Here is a 23334-nt window from a genome sequence, read left to right as displayed (position 1 = left end):
CGCGTTAACGCTCACCGTCAGACGGTGGTTTTGCCAACCTTTAAACACGATTTCACCGGCAACGCGTATTGGACTTTGCCCCGGTAACGCGTTTTGAACTTTGCCCCGGTAACGCGTTCGCAGCCAACAGACAGACAGACAGACAGACACACACACACACACACACATACACACACACACACACACACACAGACAGACACGATGATTGTATAACCCCTCGGAGAGGTAAAAAGTGGCAATAAAACACCTTATTGCATAATGTGGCACGAAGCCATTGAAGGTCGAAAAGCTGATGCCATTACATCTGCTATAGCTCGGATAGTAGAGTCGCAACCAGAAAAATTCTATTGCGACAACTGTTCTGGCCAAAATTAGAATTTTTGCTTATTTACATCACAAGTTCAGATGGTAAATGGCGGAGAGCTGCTTTACCTTAAAGAAGACACACTTTGTTTCCTCACAAAGGGACATACACACATGTCAGCCGATGGCGTATATGGAAACATTGAGACGGCCATTAAAAAAACCAAAAATGTTTATGACTACGAACAGTTATTGGACATAATTCGCTCTTCTCGCCAAAACATTATTGCCAAAGAACAAAAAATAGAAAACTTTCGTGAATGGAAGAACAAAAAATAGAAAACTTTCGTGAATGGAAGAACAAAAAATAGAAAACTTTCGTGAATGGAAGAACAAAAAATAGAAAACTTTCGTGAATGGAAGCACAAAAAATAGAAAACTTTCGTGAATGGAAGAACAAAAAATAGAAAACTTTCGTGAATGGAAGAACAAAAAAAAGAAAACTTTCGTGAATGGAAGAACAAAAAATAGAAAACTTTCGTGAATGGAAGAACAAAAAATAGAAAACTTTCGTGAATGGAAGAACAAAAAAAAGAAAACTTTCGTGAATGGAAGAACAAAAAATAGAAAACTTTCGTGAATGGAAGAACAAAAAATAGAAAACTTTCGTGAATGGAAGAACAAAAAATAGAAAACTTTCGTGAATGGAAGAACAAAAAATAGAAAACTTTCGTGAATGGAAGAACAAAAAATAGAAAACTTTCGTGAATGGAAGAACAAAAAATAGAAAACTTTCGTGAATGGAAGAACAAAAAATAGAAAACTTTCGTGAATGGAAGAACAAAAAAACTTCAAGAAAAATAAACATCAAGTTACTTGACGTCGTACAAGCTTCTTTTATACGAGGAAATACTTATGTATTTATAACAACGTCGTTTGATAACGAAGCCGTTGCAATAAACTTCTTACCCCAAAATTGTTATCTGACTAGATTACCAAATAGGAAATCTCAACCAAGAGGAATTGCCATTAAAAAGAGAGAAAATACCAGAAAACAAAACAATATTTTGGCAAAATCTCCCGGAGTTTGCCACTTCTGGAGATTTCTTAAAAACGCATGGAATTTACCTTTATCTAAGTTCTGTTACTTTCAGTGATATCAACTCTTGTGATAACCAATGCTAATTTTAACCTCACAAAACGAAAACCAAACCATGTGGTATTTTATAAAACAAAATTGTTTTTTTATGAAATTATATATTGTCAGTGCTTTTTTAGTTAATTTTAACGAAATTAATAAGCACACCCTACTATTCTGCTTAGGAATACGAAGTGGAAAATTTAAAAATATGAAATTAAGCTTAAATGACATTTTTTTTTAAATAATTTTAATTATGAAGTATGAAATAATAAACTGTTAATATTATTAGCATATCTTTAAATTAAGTCTAGTGATAAATTAAAGTGCCGAACTGCCCGAAAGATAGCGTACTCTAACGGCTGATACATAAACTATAATGTACAGTTTGTTTCATGTTTAGTTAACCCTAACAATGGCGTACTTATGAGTGATAATGTTAAAACATTTAAGGTAGCCGATATATTCCTATAAACTGAAAATTAATCTTATCGTTTTTACCCTAATGGTGGAAGACTAGCCTAAAGCAGAGCCGAATGGGAAACTAATATAAGGGAATTCCCATTTTGATTGTGTGTAAGAAAACGAAAATATCGAATAAATGTTATTTTAAACAACTACGTCAATTTTTAAAATATACATGTATATATAAAGAAGGACATTTTAGATTTCTAAGCCGATTAAGTCCTTTGCGTAGCTGTATCTATAAAAATTATCAATTTCGTTTAAGTTTAAACAGGGTTCTGATTTAAGTTAAAATGGTAGATACTTTAGAAAATTCTCCAATAATTCGAATAAAAGCATATCAATAATTATTGTATTTGCCTACAGAAATTAGCGAAACAATGAGCGATGATTTCTTTAAAGCAATTTACTGAGAGCTGTCAATTCATAGTGTGTATAGTGTATTTAATTGATTTCATGTAGTGTAATCCCAAGCGTCTGGGAGGCAGAGTTTATGGATGGCCGTTTGAGGAAGACCACCAATCCCCCAACGGGTGGTCGGAATACTTCCGCCACGGGTGTCCCCACCCCTGTCCCCACGTACCCCCAGTTGGCGTGGCCGTTACACATATCTCGCCCTGATTAGTCAAATGGACGAGAGGACTGAATTGTCCCACACGTCACAATCGACTAAAAAAAAAAATTGCCGAGCTGCAATGGTAGTTATTACTGCTGTCTTGGGAATTGAAGCGATAGGCTTAGCGAAAGAAGTATACATTTTTATCCAAGGTAGCATGGAATTGAGAATCTTTGGAGAAACCGGTATGCAATATGTACGTTACAATCGTGAAACATAAGGTTTTAATTGGCGTTATTTTTTTAAGCTAAGGCTCTTCTCAACATGTTTTGTCTAGTAACCACGAAACTGGGCTACGTTCAGTAACGCTCATCAACACACTCGGCTTTCCGGGACAAAATCAGAAAATTGAAAAGACATTGGAACAACACTCTTTGTTAATTATGATAACCTTATTAATTTGGAAATACAAATATTTTTATTTGCAGATGCATGCGTACTACCGAATGAACTTTGGCGACATCAATAGTACACATTGCTATGTATATTTGGGTGATATCTTTGCACGTTGGCTTAGTGTCCTAACCCACAAGGGCTGGGGTTTAAAAATACGTCAATATGAATTATATTTACTGTAATGCTTTTTTATTTACTGTGAGGGCTGACGTGTCGATGGAGTATTGGAATATAATTTTATCCTGCGGTCTCTTGCATAATTTTCGAACTTTGAAAAACCTCCCATGTCCTGTTACAATTGGCAAGAATATTTTTCAATCAAGAGCACTAAACTCAGTTAATTCATTAGAATTATACTTAAAGGTAATATTTATTTCATCGCAATTGCTTTTTACTTAAAACATTTTCCCTACTCCAGAAGCTTCATTAATCTTCCGCACATCTAACGCCATCTGGACGCAGTCAGATTGAAAATGTAACCATTAATAATTATCTCCTCGCATCATTACTACTCTATATATTTGCAAACCTTTTGTGTGAACAAATCACATTTCAATCGTTTTGGAAACGGTTTTTACTCAAATCGATTGAAACCGTTTCAAACCAATGTATTTATTATTGAAAGGGGTGACAAGCCGTGCACGTCGACCTTACGTCCATTGAGCAACCCCCAACCTGACTTTAAGTAAAAAGTCCTATTTCCGACAAAAAGTTAAAGCAAGTGTCGGCTCTATTATTACCTACGTTCTTTTTTATTGGGTCTATGTATCGAAGATGGCTATGGTTGCTCAAATCGCCGGGAAGGTGCTTCCATCTAATATCGACTTTCAAAAACGTTTTATCGTTTATTTTCAATTACGTGTTTGACCAAAAGCAAATCCAAGCGACGTCGACTGAGCACGTGATTACAAATAGTGTTTTCTGATACGTGATTAAGATTACCCAATGACCTAAAAGCAGGCTTTTGGGCCACGAAATATAGGCAGGGTTTGTGGAGAGATGGTTGATAGACTCCGATTTTTTCCCATAGTATAGCTTTGATAACGCCATTGTAAAATATAGATGGCGCTGCCATCGCTATGTAGCCCCTTTGAGATGTCGACAACTTCTCTGCAGGACATAGCAGTATAGCGGTGAAGCTCATTCGCTATCTTATTTCCAAAACCACGTATCTTTGCACAAATCTTTTTAAAAGATACGTGGTTTTGGAAATAAAGTAAAGTAGCGCACTGATGTTTTGTAGCTATAATTGCGAGTTCACATATTAGATTTTTAAAGTTAAATTAGAATATTGATTTGAATTTATGGAAAAATGTTATGTAAGAAAACTTTAAAAAAACTTATTTGAAATTTCCGATGTCATTTTACCACTATTTAAAGACAACTAAATTAAAAAACGAAAGCACAGCACCGATAAAAATCATTGTTCATAAAACTATATTTACCGCCCGCAAATTTCGTAAAGTTTATAAAAGGTATCGCCTACTGATAAAATGGAGTAGAGTCGAAGACGCAAAAAATCTTTCTTGATATGACGAAAGCAGAGAGCTGATGACGAGCCCCTAAACATAGCGCTCGCTGCGCCTTCTGGCGCAGACTAAGAATATTAAAGAGTTAAAAATCGGAGTCTATCAATCATCTCTCCACAAACCCTGATATAGGTAAAATATGCTGGGTAATGTGCCTAATCATCTTGTTTAAATTTGCACGGTGGCGACAGCTGTCGAGCCAGAACGCAACTCAACTAGAGCCGACACTCGCTTTAAGAAGTCACGCGTCTTCAACCGATGCATACCTAGATGCTCAAACCTTTGAGCCGCGTAATAGAAACAACTACAAAGAATGCGAGAAGCAGTTTCCTCCTCGGCTAGGCAAGCCCTACAAATTGGGTCATCACTGAAAACAATATGATTTAGGTGTCTGTTAAGTTGGCAATGGCCCGTTAGTAGGCCAGTTACCAATCTTATATTCGTCTTAGAGAGCGAAAGTAACTCATTTGCTCTCTGCTTGGACGGGCCAGGGATAAACTCCTTGGCCTGCCTTTGACCATCCATCTCAAGCCAAAGATAGAGTTGACGATCCGACAGTTTCGGACCAATAGTCTCAACGTAGCTTCACGGACCAAAGTCGGACCTGAATTTTTAACACTAAAAGGTACCGGATTTTAACCAAATATGAAACGAACCGGAATTGGAATGTTTCATAGCAACGCGTAGCTTTCAGCTCTCCAAGATAAGCAGTTGCCTTCAAAATATTTTTATGTAATATTGAGTAGAGCTCAGGGGCGGATCCAGACCATGAGCTCGGTGACATATATTGAATTTTACATTTATTTTGAAATTATATGAGCCTTGAAATTGTAACAAGGGCTGGGGCTGTAAAGATAAGTAGACAGAAAGGGCAGAACAGGTCACGTGTTTAGCTGCCGCTTTACTCTGGTATTTGCCTACGCAAATAATCAACCACAGCCAATCAAGGTTTTAGACACATTATTACATTGTAACAAATTTACAACTAAACTCTGTAGTCTTCATCAGTATAAATATACTTCAATAACCTGAAGAATTGCGCAAAAATTGTTTTGAAAGTATTTTAAGGCAGGGGGGATGGGCAATCACCTCGATTTCCCCCTATAGACCCACTCCTGGTAGAGCTAAGTTAGCGGAAGGTTTGGTTCAACAATGTATGAGATCAGTGGAGTAAACAAAGGGGTGGTTTCCGGGTCTAACGTTTGGCCTACCTTTGACCTAAATATTATTCCCTTCTCAACATTCACTTACTCGCCCCCCCCCCCCCTTGACAAATTTCTGGATACGCCACTGTATGAGGTTAAGACATCTATAACCGTTAGTGCTTAACCACGATATATTATTCACACTCTTTGCAGATAATGAGGAAGTAAATGAAACGAGCCGTGATTTTTCCGACTGGAATATATAACCGATCATAATTTTTGTAAATATAATTTATACTTGCTTTAAAAAAACTCGAAGCTATAAGTGAAAACTGCCTTACGGAATAATACGTTTTATTTTCATTACCAAAAGAATAACATATGAACAAACGTTTACGAATATAAATACATTTTTTAATATATACATTTTTGTATATGCATAGAGAATTTAAATGGGATGTCTTTCAAAGCTGTTGATAGAGATAACCAACCGATATATATTTTTGCGATTATTTTTTGCATTTAATATTTCAATAACATGTTTGTTGAATAATTATCGGGTTTTATTTGTTATTGTAATCAAATTGTTACAAACTAATGTACTTTTTTCGATTAATCGAAATTAACCGCAAAATTTGTGGATAACGGTTGGATAATGCCGAGCCCTAGTTAGGGGTTTCTGAGTTGGTTTCGTCTCCAATGGTTCTGTGTGAGGTTTGGAGCTCCTTGACTAGCTTTTATACTTTTACGCGATACATTCGCCTCGGTAATTCGATAATTACGAATCTTCAGTTTAAAATTTCAGTCAGTCCCCCTTTTGACGTTAAAAAATATCTCCTTTTATAATAGTTATTGTTATCTTTTAGAATTCGAAGAAATGTTTTGCAATTATCAATTTACATTAGTTTGTATCTCATTTATAACTGTATCACCGTTTAATTAAATCGAACATACGGCTTTTTATTAGTTCTGGGAAACGCATTCGATACGCTATCTTTTCGAAATATGTAATCTAATACTAACTGTCGATTCTTCGAAACTCTGGTTTTATTTTACCGCACACACTATGGCGATTTTTAAAGGCGATTCTTCGGTGATAATATTTAAATTCATTCCAATATCAGTTGACACTAAGATGTTTCTGCGAATCGATAATTATTATCATTATACATATTAACATCATTTAAAGTCATTGTTGTAATATTAGAAATCAAAGTCTTTTTATATATGCAGATACACGATTCTAATAATTTTTAATCATTTTAAGTTGGGGAAAAATATGATTCTGTGTTTTTATACCAAATCTTTTTGTAAAAATTAAAGGAAACTCACTTTCTGTCAAACCACCTTCCTCTTTTACCGAAAAGTTTAATAAATGAAATGAATAGGTTGCTCGTATTGTGAAAGGTGTCTTTCCCCACTAATTTCAATATTTTAAAAGAATTACGGATGTCGTAACAAATAATCTGACAATCCGTTCTGTCGTTAAGGGGGAAGACTACAGTGGCCATTGTCTACTTTCGCGCTATTTCAAGCTGAACTCTTTCAATTTTGAATTTTAATTTATAAAATTAATATTTAAGTGTAGAACAGTCTATTGTTTAGTGACTAAAATAATTTTCACAATTTTAAATTTAAAAGTAATTACGTTTTAATTCTGACCCCCGGTGCTAAAGCGGTTGGGCAAGCGCCCAAACTACTCTTTAGTTAGGACCTTATATCTCATTAACTATTAATATTTGAATTATCAAAATTATTTTAAGCACTAGAGGAAGGGTCAGCCATTCTCTTTGAAATGTGTTATGGTTGTATAAAGGATTTTAACTCAGTAAAACACTTAGGACGCGCAAGATCTAGCATATTACTTCAGAGCACATCACTTGTCGATAAATAAGTCCAGTTTATGCCGTTTATGGGAATATAATTACAGATCTTGCCCGTTATTAGATTTCACTACTTTTATGGCCTAGAGTAATATAGGACGTGACGTTTTTGTTTAAAGGACCTTGCAATTTTTAACCGAATGGTTTTTGGGTGGATTTTACGCCTTTTGTTTATAACAATAGAAGTGAAGTTATTATAATACCTTTAAACGTAACAAAGCGGAAATAATATTTATAAACAAAATTGGAAAGTGAACTTTCATTGTGTACGTTTAGGTTAACGGTAATAGTGAGTGTAGGGAGCTGTTGGCTCGCGTGGCTTGCAGGGCTTGCCACCACCCTCCTACGCAATGTAACCCGGCCACCTGAATTAAAGGCTTTAAAAGTCGCTCGATGACTTAGGCCTAGGGTGGTGCCTTGGGTATTAGCCTAGCAAAAAAAATATTGCTTACTTTAATTTTTTGAAATCGTGACGTCATTATGTTCTTTAGTTCATTTTTTAATGTTAATAAATAAGCTTGTACGATTGTTATTAAACTTTACACGTCTGGTACTGTGTTTATTACTCATTGGCATCGTCTACCGCCCTCTGGCGGCACATTTCCCACCCTGACACTGGCGAGACAATTCGAACTCACAGTACTCACTGCACCTCTTTCACTTAGAAACAACCCATAAATCAGTAGCATTCGAATGTTTAATCTATTTCCCTAGGACAAGATCTGTAATTATATTCCCATAAACGTCATAAACTGGACTTATTTATCGACAAGCCCTATGGCGGACAACCCCACCTTGACACTCGCGAGACTATTGTTGTCGAACTCAGCGCCCCTTTTTACCTACAATCCACCTATAAATATCTGGCATACATAGTTTCCAAGTATATCCGCCATACGGGCATTTTAACCTTTAAGACTATTTTTTCGAACACAGCGCCACGTTTTCACCTAGAATCAACCCTCAAACCTTTTGCATTAATTTTTTTAAATCGCTGGTCGCTCCGGTTTAGTACTTCTTATGTGTTTATTACTCGATGGTTTCGTTACCGGCTCGCTCAAGAACTATACCAGATATTAACTTATCCTTTGGAAGGATACAATGGGAGCGTAATTTAAAACTGTTTACCAAATTGCATTTAAATCGGTTCAGTAGGTTTTGCTGTAGAGCGGTCTGCGAGGAGAAGATGGAAGAAGGAGAAGAAGAAAATTTAAGCCTTACTTTGCCCCATTACTCCGAAACGTCGCCTCAGCCCTGTTCGATGGAATTCGTATATGTTTGTCGCGTGCCTGTAACCTTTCAAACGATACATCGCTTGTTTTGATACGACCTATAGTATTTGATATAATAGGAGGTAAAATCGGCTTCATTCTGACTCGAGATAATATAGCAATAGCTCGGGTAGGTGCTCTACTCTATATCCGGACCTTGCATAGGGACTACCGCCCCTTTTGATAAAACCGGAGTTTCTTAAAATCTACGATTGTGTGCGTTGGATTTTTCGGCGTTCTTTTAGAGCGCCGCGCGTTTGTTAGTGAGCGTGGCTATGGGTTTTCATAGAATCCCAATTGGTTGGTTATGCTTAGTGGGATGATTATGATTAGTGGGTTAGTTATGTTAAACGACAGGGTGATTGAGATAGTGATAATGGTAAGGTTGTTATAGTTCAATCTATTTCGACCAAATTCCTCTTGGGTGATTATGGTTCACTTATTAAGTTTCTGTAAAATATGATTGAAAATGAGTGTAATTTAAATTTAATAATCAAAATATATTTAATGCAACGGGGGATTGTGTTTCCAAGTGACCGTGGCATCTTGTTTTGATTTAAAAAAAATTTATATTCAACAATATATTTTTACTGCAATTATTAAATTAAATTTAAAAATATCGATGACCAGAATCATTACTACAATTGAGGCTCGAACTTAACGCTTGTTCGAAATGAAATATTATGATCACATGGTAGGTTATCTTTTAAGTCTCGATGGGGTTGATGTAAAATAAACCCGGATATTCTACGAATCGACTGCCAATATGAAAGTAAATCCAAAGCATTTCTTAACGTTTACTCCATGACACACACTGGTAAAGTGTCTCCTTTGCCCATCTCGTGGCGGGGGGAATTCGACCATCATGCTAGCGGAGAGTCTTCACGCAGTCATTCTCCTAAATATCAATAAAGACATCCTCGTATAAACTGAAAAGAAACGTCGATAATAAAAATAATTTCTCGGAAATTGATAAAGGCCGAAACATTTCTTTATTATCAAAAGATAAATTTAAATATTATCGTAGCAAAGTTTCTTTTGAAAATCATGAAAGTTGATTGTAGCAAAATAAAATTGGAATTCCTAAGAAACTTATTCTAGATTACACGAATCTAGAAGATGATGTATCAAATGCATTTCTCAAAAGTATAAAAGCTAGTTAAGAAATGCCGTAAAGCTCACAGGACGTTTGCGGACGAATCCAAGTGTGAAATATTTCGCAGCAGAAGTCGTCGGAACTCAAACAAAAGTCAACAATGAAGAAGCGCAGCTCCATTTTCGTAAATACAAATTTATTTTATTATATTTGTATAGAAAATTTGAGAGAGATGGCATGGAAACGGTTAGTTAAGCGAGGGATTACAGGGGAACGGCCGACATTAATAATAATAATCAGCTAGGCTAGTACCCAAGGCACCAACCTAGGCCTAAGTCATAAAGCGACTTTTAAAGCCATTAATCCAGGTGGCCAGGTTACAATGCCACGTGAGCCAACCGCTCCCTACACTAACTATTCCCGTTAATCTCGACAAGTCTTTAGACTCATTTCCTTAATACGGGAAAGGTTGGTAATTATTCATTTTTTTATTATATTTCTTTTATCTAAGACAATTGATAGCGGAGTTAATATTGAAAACCAAAACTGCTGTTTATATTACACTTACCCCTTCAAAATATGGCAGTATTCAATTAAATTCGCCAAAATAATAAATCAACTCGATTTTAAATAACCTAGCGAGTTAATACAATAAGTAATTTTAATTGATCGGTATTACTTAAGTAGGTTATGTTATTATTTCAATTGGAAATTTAATTTAGTTTTCAGCAACAAACTTTTATTTATAGTCTATGAAATACCTGAAAGCAATTCGCTAAAATGGCGAAACTATTTCATGCTTTTATAAAATCTAGGCGTTTTAAAAATGTCAAGGTGTTAAAGCTTTTTCGATTACCAAATTAAATATAAAACTATATAATGGTTTATCGAATTGGAGGAGCTCTACAATTTCAAGTAAAAAATTAAGTTGTGGCACCTCCATGTTTTTCAGATGACAATGGCTTTGTCGTTGCTGGTGGCGGATAATGCGGTGAGAAGCCACGTCTTGTTGAAATTGGTGGCGGAAAACACAGACTCATCGTTGAATTTGGAACGATCACCACCGCTTACAGGACCATATCATCTGGTTCTTTTCGACGGAACCTGTATTGAATACAACGAAACCACTCGAGAAGTACACGGAGGATCTGAATGCGTCGAGGGGAACTACAGGGAACTATTTTCGTTGAGAAAACTCAATTCCCCATTTGCAAGTTCTAAAAGCCCTAGTTCTCTGTCCGAGAGGAACACCATCCCCAAAACCCTCAATCACAACATCGCCCACAACATCAACGACACCCTTATCGAGCAGCAGTTTTATTATCTTTACAACGTTGAGACCAAAAAGGTTTTAGATAGTGACGCCGGGAAAGCTGTCGTAAACCAACAAACTTACGCAAATTCACAGAGATTTCGAGTAGAAAATATCACTGCTGGTCTCGTCATACGATCAATCGAGACGAACTTCGCTTTAACGGTCGATAGCAGCGCATCAGGCGAATTCGCGCAAGCTACGTTTCTGCCTTTTACCAATGACGATACTCAGATCTTCCAGAAACATTCTCTTCTAGAAGGATACTTCAATTTGGTCCCGAATTCCAATCGGGAATTATACCTGGTAGTGGATGGTAATGTTCCCCTCGATTTGGCTCCTGTTGGGACTGCTTCCAAAATAGCCACTCATTTCAATAAATTTCTTCAGAAGTTAGCGTAGTATAAAGGTAAAATTCTTTTGTTTGTTGTCTTTATAGGATCTTTTCGGTAAATATTTAATTTCAACATTTGGTTCTTCCAGCTTGAATAAGAAGTTTAAAATCAAATGTTTTTGAAATGTTATAATTGTAAACTTCACTTTCTAAATAAATTATTTGAAATCGAAAGAGTGGCGTTTGTCGTTTAAAGTTAATTACTGATTTGTTTAAACTGGACGTTGACACCAGAGATATTAGTTATTCAAAGATACTAGATAATTTGCTTCATCATGAAATATTATAAAAAATGTATTTCTACGTGTTTGAATTTCAACCTATTAATTATTAACTCTATTAAATTTTTATTTTTAAGGGAATAGTTTCATAAAGAAGACGCGTTAGAAATAAAAGTTTTGGTATGTGGAAATAATAAAATTTGACCGAAATAATAAAAGTTCTAGAAACCTTTGAACTTACTGGTTTGGGAAAACATTTCGTCGTCTAGTTAGTCATACTAATTGACGCAAATAAGAATAATAATTTAGGGTAATTTTTATTCTCAATTTGACGCTTTTGTTGAAGAGTTTGACCGAAACGGATGCCGACGTTGGAGTTTCGGTGTTTTATAAAACTGGAGAAAGAAACTTCGTATTTGGAGTCAGTGGCCGTCCGAGTCGATTCCTCGTATGCCTTAGCAGCTCAGTTCATCAGATTAGGCGATAAATATTTGGTTTCGAATTCTTCTAAATTTCATCGTTACGAATGCGTTAAATTTAATTTTCTTTTGACTAATTATAAATGTCTTGGAATTGAATCGAAATTTAACAAATTTACTGCATGTTCAATTAGTTTAACTTACGGCCAAAATTTAAGTTGGTTTTCTCATTTCGAATGGTATGGTTAAACAACTATCTGCCAACGTAAAATAAATGTACCTCCAATTTGGATTATGAACTGATAGTTGTCGCCACGAATCGGAAATATTTTCTCGCGTGTTTTTTCGTACAAAAAAAGTTATCTAAATAGGTTTAACAATATCTTTTGGGCTAAAGTGACTGGTTTCAGCCGCACGATCCTTCTTAATCTAGTTTGATCCAAATCCAAACTCGGTACTGTCCAAATCATTTGGAATTTGGACAGTTGGCACCCCAAATGACAAAAATGCTAAATCCCAAATCATTTGTCTCGAAGAAAGCTAAATGATTTGACCAAATGGGGGCGATTTCTCATTTGGGTAGTTGGTCCCCCTTATTTTAACTCACGTTTCCTTCCTTTTTGGTCACCATTGCTTCTCTATAGTAAACGCTGTAGAGTGGGCTCTTTTTCGCTGCCATTTTGATATTTTTCATGGTATTTTACAACTCTGAATTTTTGATATTGCTTCAAGGAAGTTTAAATCTTTATTGCGAGGCTAAATTTATATTTTATAAACTTTAAACTACTTCTTAACTTGGGATTAATTTTTTTGGTGGTGGAATATCGAAAGCCTTTGCTTTTTCGTTTAAAATGGCTGCTTTGTTTTTCCGACTTGAACTTTTTCGTTTGTAGTAAGAATATCAAAATCGCGTGGAACATCGCGATCTACGAATTCAAAGAGTTTATAGAGATATGAATCAAGTGTGGGAGTTAGATGACCTGCGTTTCCGAAGAAATTTTCGCTCAACGCGTTATTTGGTTTTAGTCCTTTAGATTTGAAGGTTAGAAATCTCACAAATGTAACAATTCTTAACTTTGAATACTAATAAAATTAAACGTTCTTTTTCAAGGTGCTTATCGCTTTGTGATTTTATTCGAAAGGGTCATACCAACTGGATGTAGGCCAAAATATTTTCTTGGAGTCAGCCAACCTAGTGTAAGTCATTGTCTTAGTGACGTTACAAAGGCTATCAACCGGCATTTAGTACCATTGTATATTAAGTTTCCTGTGACCGAACACATAACCGCCACGTGGCTCCAAAATTATGACGATCTAAATGTCACGGTGTGCTCGTATGGCGCAAAATGTGTTGGTGGAAAAACTCAAATTAAATGTGTCTGGTGCTACCAATGGGTACACACTAGCTGTGAAAAAAAGTCACAAAAACTAAGAAATTATTACAAGTGTAAAAAATGTGAAATTACGCAAACTAGTAAAGCCCTACATTCGGGAAAATGTTCCAACAAAAAGCGTAAATCAGATTCTACGGTAAGAAACAAACAAATAGGTCTGGAAAAAACTACAATATCATCTATGACGGAATTTCGTTTAATAGATCATAACTACGCGTCACCTTGTCACATTAATTCAAATTTAACCAACGAAGATTCTGTACAAGCACGCCTGTATGTTAGAACTAACGAAAGGGCCATAATTGTTAGAAAAATGATAAGCGCTGTTGGGTTAAATTTAAATGAAATGTTAAAGATCAAATCAAACAATGAGGGATTCCTAAACCCAGTGCTTGTGGAATCGGATATCAGGGATGTCTTTAACTCTCAAGGAAAAAGTTATCTACCTCAGGATTTGTTGGATATCTTAGAAAATTATAATCATAAAGATTTGTAGTGGGCCCAGAAACAATATGATCATTGGAAAACAGAGATTCGGGGAGAAAATCCAAGTTGGGCCAGATGGCCAGATGTGTCCAACCCGACTCTGAATGAAATAATGCTAAGAGATCCAATTCAAACTGATGACGAGAGAAGTATCAACAATATTAAACATGATTTAGCAGGTGATTTAGCCTTTGGAAAACATAAACTATATTTGACCAGATTAATTAACAACTGGATTGAGCAAGAGCAGAGAAAAGACGGTAAACTATCTCGTGCAGAAGCTTTTACTTTATTGGATTTAGACCAAAATTATATGGATGACCTTAGGTGTCACGAGGTTTATATCAAAGATGACCAATAAGGACGATGGAATAAAGTTTAGAGTGGCGTCGAATGGGCTACACGATGTTCTTTTAAGCACGTTTAATTACGCATAATGCGTCTTGATGGTGTGGTGTTTACAGGAATAACAGGAATCGACTCGGACGGCCACTGACTCCAAATACGAAGTTTCTTTCTCCAGTTTTATAAAACACCGAAACTCCAAATTCCAAATGATTTGGACAGTACCGAGTTTGGATTTGGATCAAACTAGATTAAGAAGGATCGTGCGGCTGAAACCAGTCACTTTAGCCCAAAAGATATTGTTAAACCTATTTAGATAACTTTTTTTGTACGAAAAAACACGCGAGAAAATATTTCCGATTCGTGGCGACAACTATCAGTTCATAATCCAAATTGGAGGTACATTTATTTTACGTTGGCAGATAGTTGTTTAACCATACCATTCGAAATGAGAAAACCAACTTAAATTTTGGCCGTAAGTTAAACTAATTGAACATGCAGTAAATTTGTTAAATTTCGATTCAATTCCAAGACATTTATAATTAGTCAAAAGAAAATTAAATTTAACGCATTCGTAACGATGAAATTTAGAAGAATTCGAAACCAAATATTTATCGCCTAATCTGATGAACTGAGCTGCTAAGGCATACGAGGAATCGACTCGGACGGCCACTGACTCCAAATACGAAGTTTCTTTCTCCAGTTTTATAAAACACCGAAACTCCAACGTCGGCATCCGTTTCGGTCAAACTCTTCAACAAAAGCGTCAAATTGAGAATAAAAATTACCCTAAATTATTATTCTTATTTGCGTCAATTAGTATGACTAACTAGACGACGAAATGTTTTCCCAAACCAGTAAGTTCAAAGGTTTCTAGAACTTTTATTATTTCGGTCAAATTTTATTATTTCCACATACCAAAACTTTTATTTCTAACGCGTCTTCTTTATGAAACTATTCCCTTAAAAATAAAAATTTAATAGAGTTAATAATTAATAGGTTGAAATTCAAACACGTAGAAATACATTTTTTATAATATTTCATGATGAAGCAAATTATCTAGTATCTTTGAATAACTAATATCTCTGGTGTCAACGTCCAGTTTAAACAAATCAGTAATTAACTTTAAACGACAAACGCCACTCTTTCGATTTCAAATAATTTATTTAGAAAGTGAAGTTTACAATTATAACATTTCAAAAACATTTGATTTTAAACTTCTTATTCAAGCTGGAAGAACCAAATGTTGAAATTAAATATTTACCGAAAAGATCCTATAAAGACAACAAACAAAAGAATTTTACCTTTATACTACGCTAACTTCTGAAGAAATTTATTGAAATGAGTGGCTATTTTGGAAGCAGTCCCAACAGGAGCCAAATCGAGGGGAACATTACCATCCACTACCAGGTATAATTCCCGATTGGAATTCGGGACCAAATTGAAGTATCCTTCTAGAAGAGAATGTTTCTGGAAGATCTGAGTATCGTCATTGGTAAAAGGCAGAAACGTAGCTTGCGCGAATTCGCCTGATGCGCTGCTATCGACCGTTAAAGCGAAGTTCGTCTCGATTGATCGTATGACGAGACCAGCAGTGATATTTTCTACTCGAAATCTCTGTGAATTTGCGTAAGTTTGTTGGTTTACGACAGCTTTCCCGGCGTCACTATCTAAAACCTTTTTGGTCTCAACGTTGTAAAGATAATAAAACTGCTGCTCGATAAGGGTGTCGTTGATGTTGTGGGCGATGTTGTGATTGAGGGTTTTGGGGATGGTGTTCCTCTCGGACAGAGAACTAGGGCTTTTAGAACTTGCAAATGGGGAATTGAGTTTTCTCAACGAAAATAGTTCCCTGTAGTTCCCCTCGACGCATTCAGATCCTCCGTGTACTTCTCGAGTGGTTTCGTTGTATTCAATACAGGTTCCGTCGAAAAGAACCAGATGATATGGTCCTGTAAGCGGTGGTGATCGTTCCAAATTCAACGATGAGTCTGTGTTTTCCGCCACCAATTTCAACAAGACGTGGCTTCTCACCGCATTATCCGCCACCAGCAACGACAAAGCCATTGTCATCTGAAAAACATGGAGGTGCCACAACTTAATTTTTTACTTGAAATTGTAGAGCTCCTCCAATTCGATAAACCATTATATAGTTTTATATTTAATTTGGTAATCGAAAAAGCTTTAACACCTTGACATTTTTAAAACGCCTAGATTTTATAAAAGCATGAAATAGTTTCGCCATTTTAGCGAATTGCTTTCAGGTATTTCATAGACTATAAATAAAAGTTTGTTGCTGAAAACTAAATTAAATTTCCAATTGAAATAATAACATAACCTACTTAAGTAATACCGATCAATTAAAATTACTTATTGTATTAACTCGCTAGGTTATTTAAAATCGAGTTGATTTATTATTTTGGCGAATTTAATTGAATACTGCCATATTTTGAAGGGGTAAGTGTAATATAAACAGCAGTTTTGGTTTTCAATATTAACTCCGCTATCAATTGTCTTAGATAAAAGAAATATAATAAAAAAATGAATAATTACCAACCTTTCCCGTATTAAGGAAATGAGTCTAAAGACTTGTCGAGATTAACGGGAATAGTTAGTGTAGGGAGCGGTTGGCTCACGTGGCATTGTAACCTGGCCACCTGGATTAATGGCTTTAAAAGTCGCTTTATGACTTAGGCCTAGGTTGGTGCCTTGGGTACTAGCCTAGCTGATTATTATTATTAATGTCGGCCGTTCCCCTGTAATCCCTCGCTTAACTAACCGTTTCCATGCCATCTCTCTCAAATTTTCTATACAAATATAATAAAATAAATTTGTATTTACGAAAATGGAGCTGCGCTTCTTCATTGTTGACTTTTGTTTGAGTTCCGACGACTTCTGCTGCGAAATATTTCACACTTGGATTCGTCCGCAAACGTCCTGTGAGCTTTACGGCATTTCTTAACTAGCTTTTATACTTTTGAGAAATGCATTTGATACATCATCTTCTAGATTCGTGTAATCTAGAATAAGTTTCTTAGGAATTCCAATTTTATTTTGCTACAATCAACTTTCATGATTTTCAAAAGAAACTTTGCTACGATAATATTTAAATTTATCTTTTGATAATAAAGAAATGTTTCGGCCTTTATCAATTTCCGAGAAATTATTTTTATTATCGACGTTTCTTTTCAGTTTATACGAGGATGTCTTTATTGATATTTAGGAGAATGACTGCGTGAAGACTCTCCGCTAGCATGATGGTCGAATTCCCCCCGCCACGAGATGGGCAAAGGAGACACTTTACCAGTGTGTGTCATGGAGTAAACGTTAAGAAATGCTTTGGATTTACTTTCATATTGGCAGTCGATTCGTAGAATATCCGGGTTTATTTTACATCAACCCCATCGAGACTTAAAAGATAACCTACCATGTGATCATAATATTTCATTTCGAACAAGCGTTAAGTTCGAGCCTCAATTGTAGTAATGATTCTGGTCATCGATATTTTTAAATTTAATTTAATAATTGCAGTAAAAATATATTGTTGAATATAAATTTTTTTTAAATCAAAACAAGATGCCACGGTCACTTGGAAACACAATCCCCCGTTGCATTAAATATATTTTGATTATTAAATTTAAATTACACTCATTTTCAATCATATTTTACAGAAACTTAATAAGTGAACCATAATCACCCAAGAGGAATTTGGTCGAAATAGATTGAACTATAACAACCTTACCATTATCACTATCTCAATCACCCTGTCGTTTAACATAACTAACCCACTAATCATAATCATCCCACTAAGCATAACCAACCAATTGGGATTCTATGAAAACCCATAGCCACGCTCACTAACAAACGCGCGGCGCTCTAAAAGAACGCCGAAAAATCCAACGCACACAATCGTAGATTTTAAGAAACTCCGGTTTTATCAAAAGGGGCGGTAGTCCCTATGCAAGGTCCGGATATAGAGTAGAGCACCTACCCGAGCTATTGCTATATTATCTCGAGTCAGAATGAAGCCGATTTTACCTCCTATTATATCAAATACTATAGGTCGTATCAAAACAAGCGATGTATCGTTTGAAAGGTTACAGGCACGCGACAAACATATACGAATTCCATCGAACAGGGCTGAGGCGACGTTTCGGAGTAATGGGGCAAAGTAAGGCTTAAATTTTCTTCTTCTCCTTCTTCCATCTTCTCCTCGCAGACCGCTCTACAGCAAAACCTACTGAACCGATTTAAATGCAATTTGGTAAACAGTTTTAAATTACGCTCCCATTGTATCCTTCCAAAGGATAAGTTAATATCTGGTATAGTTCTTGAGCGAGCCGGTAACGAAACCATCGAGTAATAAACACATAAGAAGTACTAAACCGGAGCGACCAGCGATTTAAAAAAATTAATGCAAAAGGTTTGAGGGTTGATTCTAGGTGAAAACGTGGCGCTGTGTTCGAAAAAATAGTCTTAAAGGTTAAAATGCCCGTATGGCGGATATACTTGGAAACTATGTATGCCAGATATTTATAGGTGGATTGTAGGTAAAAAGGGGCGCTGAGTTCGACAACAATAGTCTCGCGAGTGTCAAGGTGGGGTTGTCCGCCATAGGGCTTGTCGATAAATAAGTCCAGTTTATGACGTTTATGGGAATATAATTACAGATCTTGTCCTAGGGAAATAGATTAAACATTCGAATGCTACTGATTTATGGGTTGTTTCTAAGTGAAAGAGGTGCAGTGAGTACTGTGAGTTCGAATTGTCTCGCCAGTGTCAGGGTGGGAAATGTGCCGCCAGAGGGCGGTAGACGATGCCAATGAGTAATAAACACAGTACCAGACGTGTAAAGTTTAATAACAATCGTACAAGCTTATTTATTAACATTAAAAAATGAACTAAAGAACATAATGACGTCACGATTTCAAAAAATTAAAGTAAGCAATATTTTTTTTGCTAGGCTAATACCCAAGGCACCACCCTAGGCCTAAGTCATCGAGCGACTTTTAAAGCCTTTAATTCAGGTGGCCGGGTTACATTGCGTAGGAGGGTGGTGGCAAGCCCTGCAAGCCACGCGAGCCAACAGCTCCCTACACTCACTATTACCGTTAACCTAAACGTACACAATGAAAGTTCACTTTCCAATTTTGTTTATAAATATTATTTCCGCTTTGTTACGTTTAAAGGTATTATAATAACTTCACTTCTATTGTTATAAACAAAAGGCGTAAAATCCACCCAAAAACCATTCGGTTAAAAATTGCAAGGTCCTTTAAACAAAAACGTCACGTCCTATATTACTCTAGGCCATAAAAGTAGTGAAATCTAATAACGGGCAAGATCTGTAATTATATTCCCATAAACGGCATAAACTGGACTTATTTATCGACAAGTGATGTGCTCTGAAGTAATATGCTAGATCTTGCGCGTCCTAAGTGTTTTACTGAGTTAAAATCCTTTATACAACCATAACACATTTCAAAGAGAATGGCTGACCCTTCCTCTAGTGCTTAAAATAATTTTGATAATTCAAATATTAATAGTTAATGAGATATAAGGTCCTAACTAAAGAGTAGTTTGGGCGCTTGCCCAACCGCTTTAGCACCGGGGGTCAGAATTAAAACGTAATTACTTTTAAATTTAAAATTGTGAAAATTATTTTAGTCACTAAACAATAGACTGTTCTACACTTAAATATTAATTTTATAAATTAAAATTCAAAATTGAAAGAGTTCAGCTTGAAATAGCGCGAAAGTAGACAATGGCCACTGTAGTCTTCCCCCTTAACGACAGAACGGATTGTCAGATTATTTGTTACGACATCCGTAATTCTTTTAAAATATTGAAATTAGTGGGGAAAGACACCTTTCACAATACGAGCAACCTATTCATTTCATTTATTAAACTTTTCGGTAAAAGAGGAAGGTGGTTTGACAGAAAGTGAGTTTCCTTTAATTTTTACAAAAAGATTTGGTATAAAAACACAGAATCATATTTTTCCCCAACTTAAAATGATTAAAAATTATTAGAATCGTGTATCTGCATATATAAAAAGACTTTGATTTCTAATATTACAACAATGACTTTAAATGATGTTAATATGTATAATGATAATAATTATCGATTCGCAGAAACATCTTAGTGTCAACTGATATTGGAATGAATTTAAATATTATCACCGAAGAATCGCCTTTAAAAATCGCCATAGTGTGTGCGGTAAAATAAAACCAGAGTTTCGAAGAATCGACAGTTAGTATTAGATTACATATTTCGAAAAGATAGCGTATCGAATGCATTTCCCAGAACTAATAAAAAGCCGTATGTTCGATTTAATTAAACGGTGATACAGTTATAAATGAGATACAAACTAATGTAAATTGATAATTGCAAAACATTTCTTCGAATTCTAAAAGATAACAATAACTATTATAAAAGGAGATATTTTTTAACGTCAAAAGGGGGACTGACTGAAATTTTAAACTGAAGATTCGTAATTATCGAATTACCGAGGCGAATGTATCGCGTAAAAGTATAAAAGCTAGTCAAGGAGCTCCAAACCTCACACAGAACCATTGGAGACGAAACCAACTCAGAAACCCCTAACTAGGGCTCGGCATTATCCAACCGTTATCCACAAATTTTGCGGTTAATTTCGATTAATCGAAAAAAGTACATTAGTTTGTAACAATTTGATTACAATAACAAATAAAACCCGATAATTATTCAACAAACATGTTATTGAAATATTAAATGCAAAAAATAATCGCAAAAATATATATCGGTTGGTTATCTCTATCAACAGCTTTGAAAGACATCCCATTTAAATTCTCTATGCATATACAAAAATGTATATATTAAAAAATGTATTTATATTCGTAAACGTTTGTTCATATGTTATTCTTTTGGTAATGAAAATAAAACGTATTATTCCGTAAGGCAGTTTTCACTTATAGCTTCGAGTTTTTTTAAAGCAAGTATAAATTATATTTACAAAAATTATGATCGGTTATATATTCCAGTCGGAAAAATCACGGCTCGTTTCATTTACTTCCTCATTATCTGCAAAGAGTGTGAATAATATATCGTGGTTAAGCACTAACGGTTATAGATGTCTTAACCTCATACAGTGGCGTATCCAGAAATTTGTCAAGGGGGGGGGGCGAGTAAGTGAATGTTGAGAAGGGAATAATATTTAGGTCAAAGGTAGGCCAAACGTTAGACCCGGAAACCACCCCTTTGTTTACTCCACTGATCTCATACATTGTTGAACCAAACCTTCCGCTAACTTAGCTCTACCAGGAGTGGGTCTATAGGGGGAAATCGAGGTGATTGCCCATCCCCCCTGCCTTAAAATACTTTCAAAACAATTTTTGCGCAATTCTTCAGGTTATTGAAGTATATTTATACTGATGAAGACTACAGAGTTTAGTTGTAAATTTGTTACAATGTAATAATGTGTCTAAAACCTTGATTGGTTGTGGTTGATTATTTGCGTAGGCAAATACCAGAGTAAAGCGGCAGCTAAACACGTGACCTGTTCTGCCCTTTCTGTCTACTTATCTTTACAGCCCCAGCCCTTGTTACAATTTCAAGGCTCATATAATTTCAAAATAAATGTAAAATTCAATATATGTCACCGAGCTCATGGTCTGGATCCGCCCCTGAGCTCTACTCAATATTACATAAAAATATTTTGAAGGCAACTGCTTATCTTGGAGAGCTGAAAGCTACGCAATGCTATGAAACATTCCAATTCCGGTTCGTTTCATATTTGGTTAAAATCCGGTACCTTTTAGTGTTAAAAATTCAGGTCCGACTTTGGTCCGTGAAGCTACGTTGAGACTATTGGTCCGAAACTGTCGGATCGTCAACTCTATCTTTGGCTTGAGATGGATGGTCAAAGGCAGGCCAAGGAGTTTATCCCTGGCCCGTCCAAGCAGAGAGCAAATGAGTTACTTTCGCTCTCTAAGACGAATATAAGATTGGTAACTGGCCTACTAACGGGCCATTGCCAACTTAACAGACACCTAAATCATATTGTTTTCAGTGATGACCCAATTTGTAGGGCTTGCCTAGCCGAGGAGGAAACTGCTTCTCGCATTCTTTGTAGTTGTTTCTATTACGCGGCTCAAAGGTTTGAGCATCTAGGTATGCATCGGTTGAAGACGCGTGACTTCTTAAAGCGAGTGTCGGCTCTAGTTGAGTTGCGTTCTGGCTCGACAGCTGTCGCCACCGTGCAAATTTAAACAAGATGATTAGGCACATTACCCAGCATATTTTACCTATATCAGGGTTTGTGGAGAGATGATTGATAGACTCCGATTTTTTAACTCTTTAATATTCTTAGTCTGCGCCAGAAGGCGCAGCGAGCGCTATGTTTAGGGGCTCGTCATCAGCTCTCTGCTTTCGTCATATCAAGAAAGATTTTTTGCGTCTTCGACTCTACTCCATTTTATCAGTAGGCGATACCTTTTATAAACTTTACGAAATTTGCGGGCGGTAAATATAGTTTTATGAACAATGATTTTTATCGGTGCTGTGCTTTCGTTTTTTAATTTAGTTGTCTTTAAATAGTGGTAAAATGACATCGGAAATTTCAAATAAGTTTTTTTAAAGTTTTCTTACATAACATTTTTCCATAAATTCAAATCAATATTCTAATTTAACTTTAAAAATCTAATATGTGAACTCGCAATTATAGCTACAAAACATCAGTGCGCTACTTTACTTTATTTCCAAAACCACGTATCTTTTAAAAAGATTTGTGCAAAGATACGTGGTTTTGGAAATAAGATAGCGAATGAGCTTCACCGCTATACTGCTATGTCCTGCAGAGAAGTTGTCGACATCTCAAAGGGGCTACATAGCGATGGCAGCGCCATCTATATTTTACAATGGCGTTATCAAAGCTATACTAT

The 23334-nt window shown here is 35.8% G+C and overlaps 2 protein-coding genes across 2 annotated transcripts; one reads left to right on the top strand and one right to left on the bottom strand.

Annotated features, from left to right (window-relative positions):
• The first annotated feature begins 9935 nt into the window (after positions 1–9935).
• Positions 9936–11722, top strand: LOC149957765 (uncharacterized). The gene is made up of 3 exons (XM_090164890.1): positions 9936–10026; positions 10795–11563; positions 11638–11722. The coding sequence occupies exons 1-2, from the start codon at positions 10003–10005 to the stop codon at positions 11554–11556; spliced, it is 786 nt and encodes a 261-aa protein (XP_090021016.1). The 5' UTR covers positions 9936–10002; the 3' UTR covers positions 11557–11563; positions 11638–11722.
• Positions 11723–15558: 3836 nt separating this feature from the next.
• On the bottom strand, positions 15559–17345 carry LOC149957764 (uncharacterized). The gene is made up of 3 exons (XM_090164889.1): positions 17255–17345; positions 15718–16486; positions 15559–15643 (listed from the first exon to the last, which is right to left on the bottom strand). Exons 1-2 carry the CDS (start codon positions 17276–17278, stop codon positions 15725–15727), a joined length of 786 nt encoding a protein of 261 aa, XP_090021015.1. The 5' UTR covers positions 17279–17345; the 3' UTR covers positions 15559–15643; positions 15718–15724.
• Positions 17346–23334: the final 5989 nt, after the last annotated feature.

Source organism: Leiobunum rupestre, chromosome 2 (genome assembly GCF_980474605.1).
Source record: "Leiobunum rupestre chromosome 2, qqLeiRupe1.1.hap1, whole genome shotgun sequence".
NCBI classification, from domain to species: domain Eukaryota; kingdom Metazoa; phylum Arthropoda; class Arachnida; order Opiliones; family Sclerosomatidae; genus Leiobunum; species Leiobunum rupestre.
This window is presented reverse-complemented; position numbering and strand designations above follow the sequence as displayed.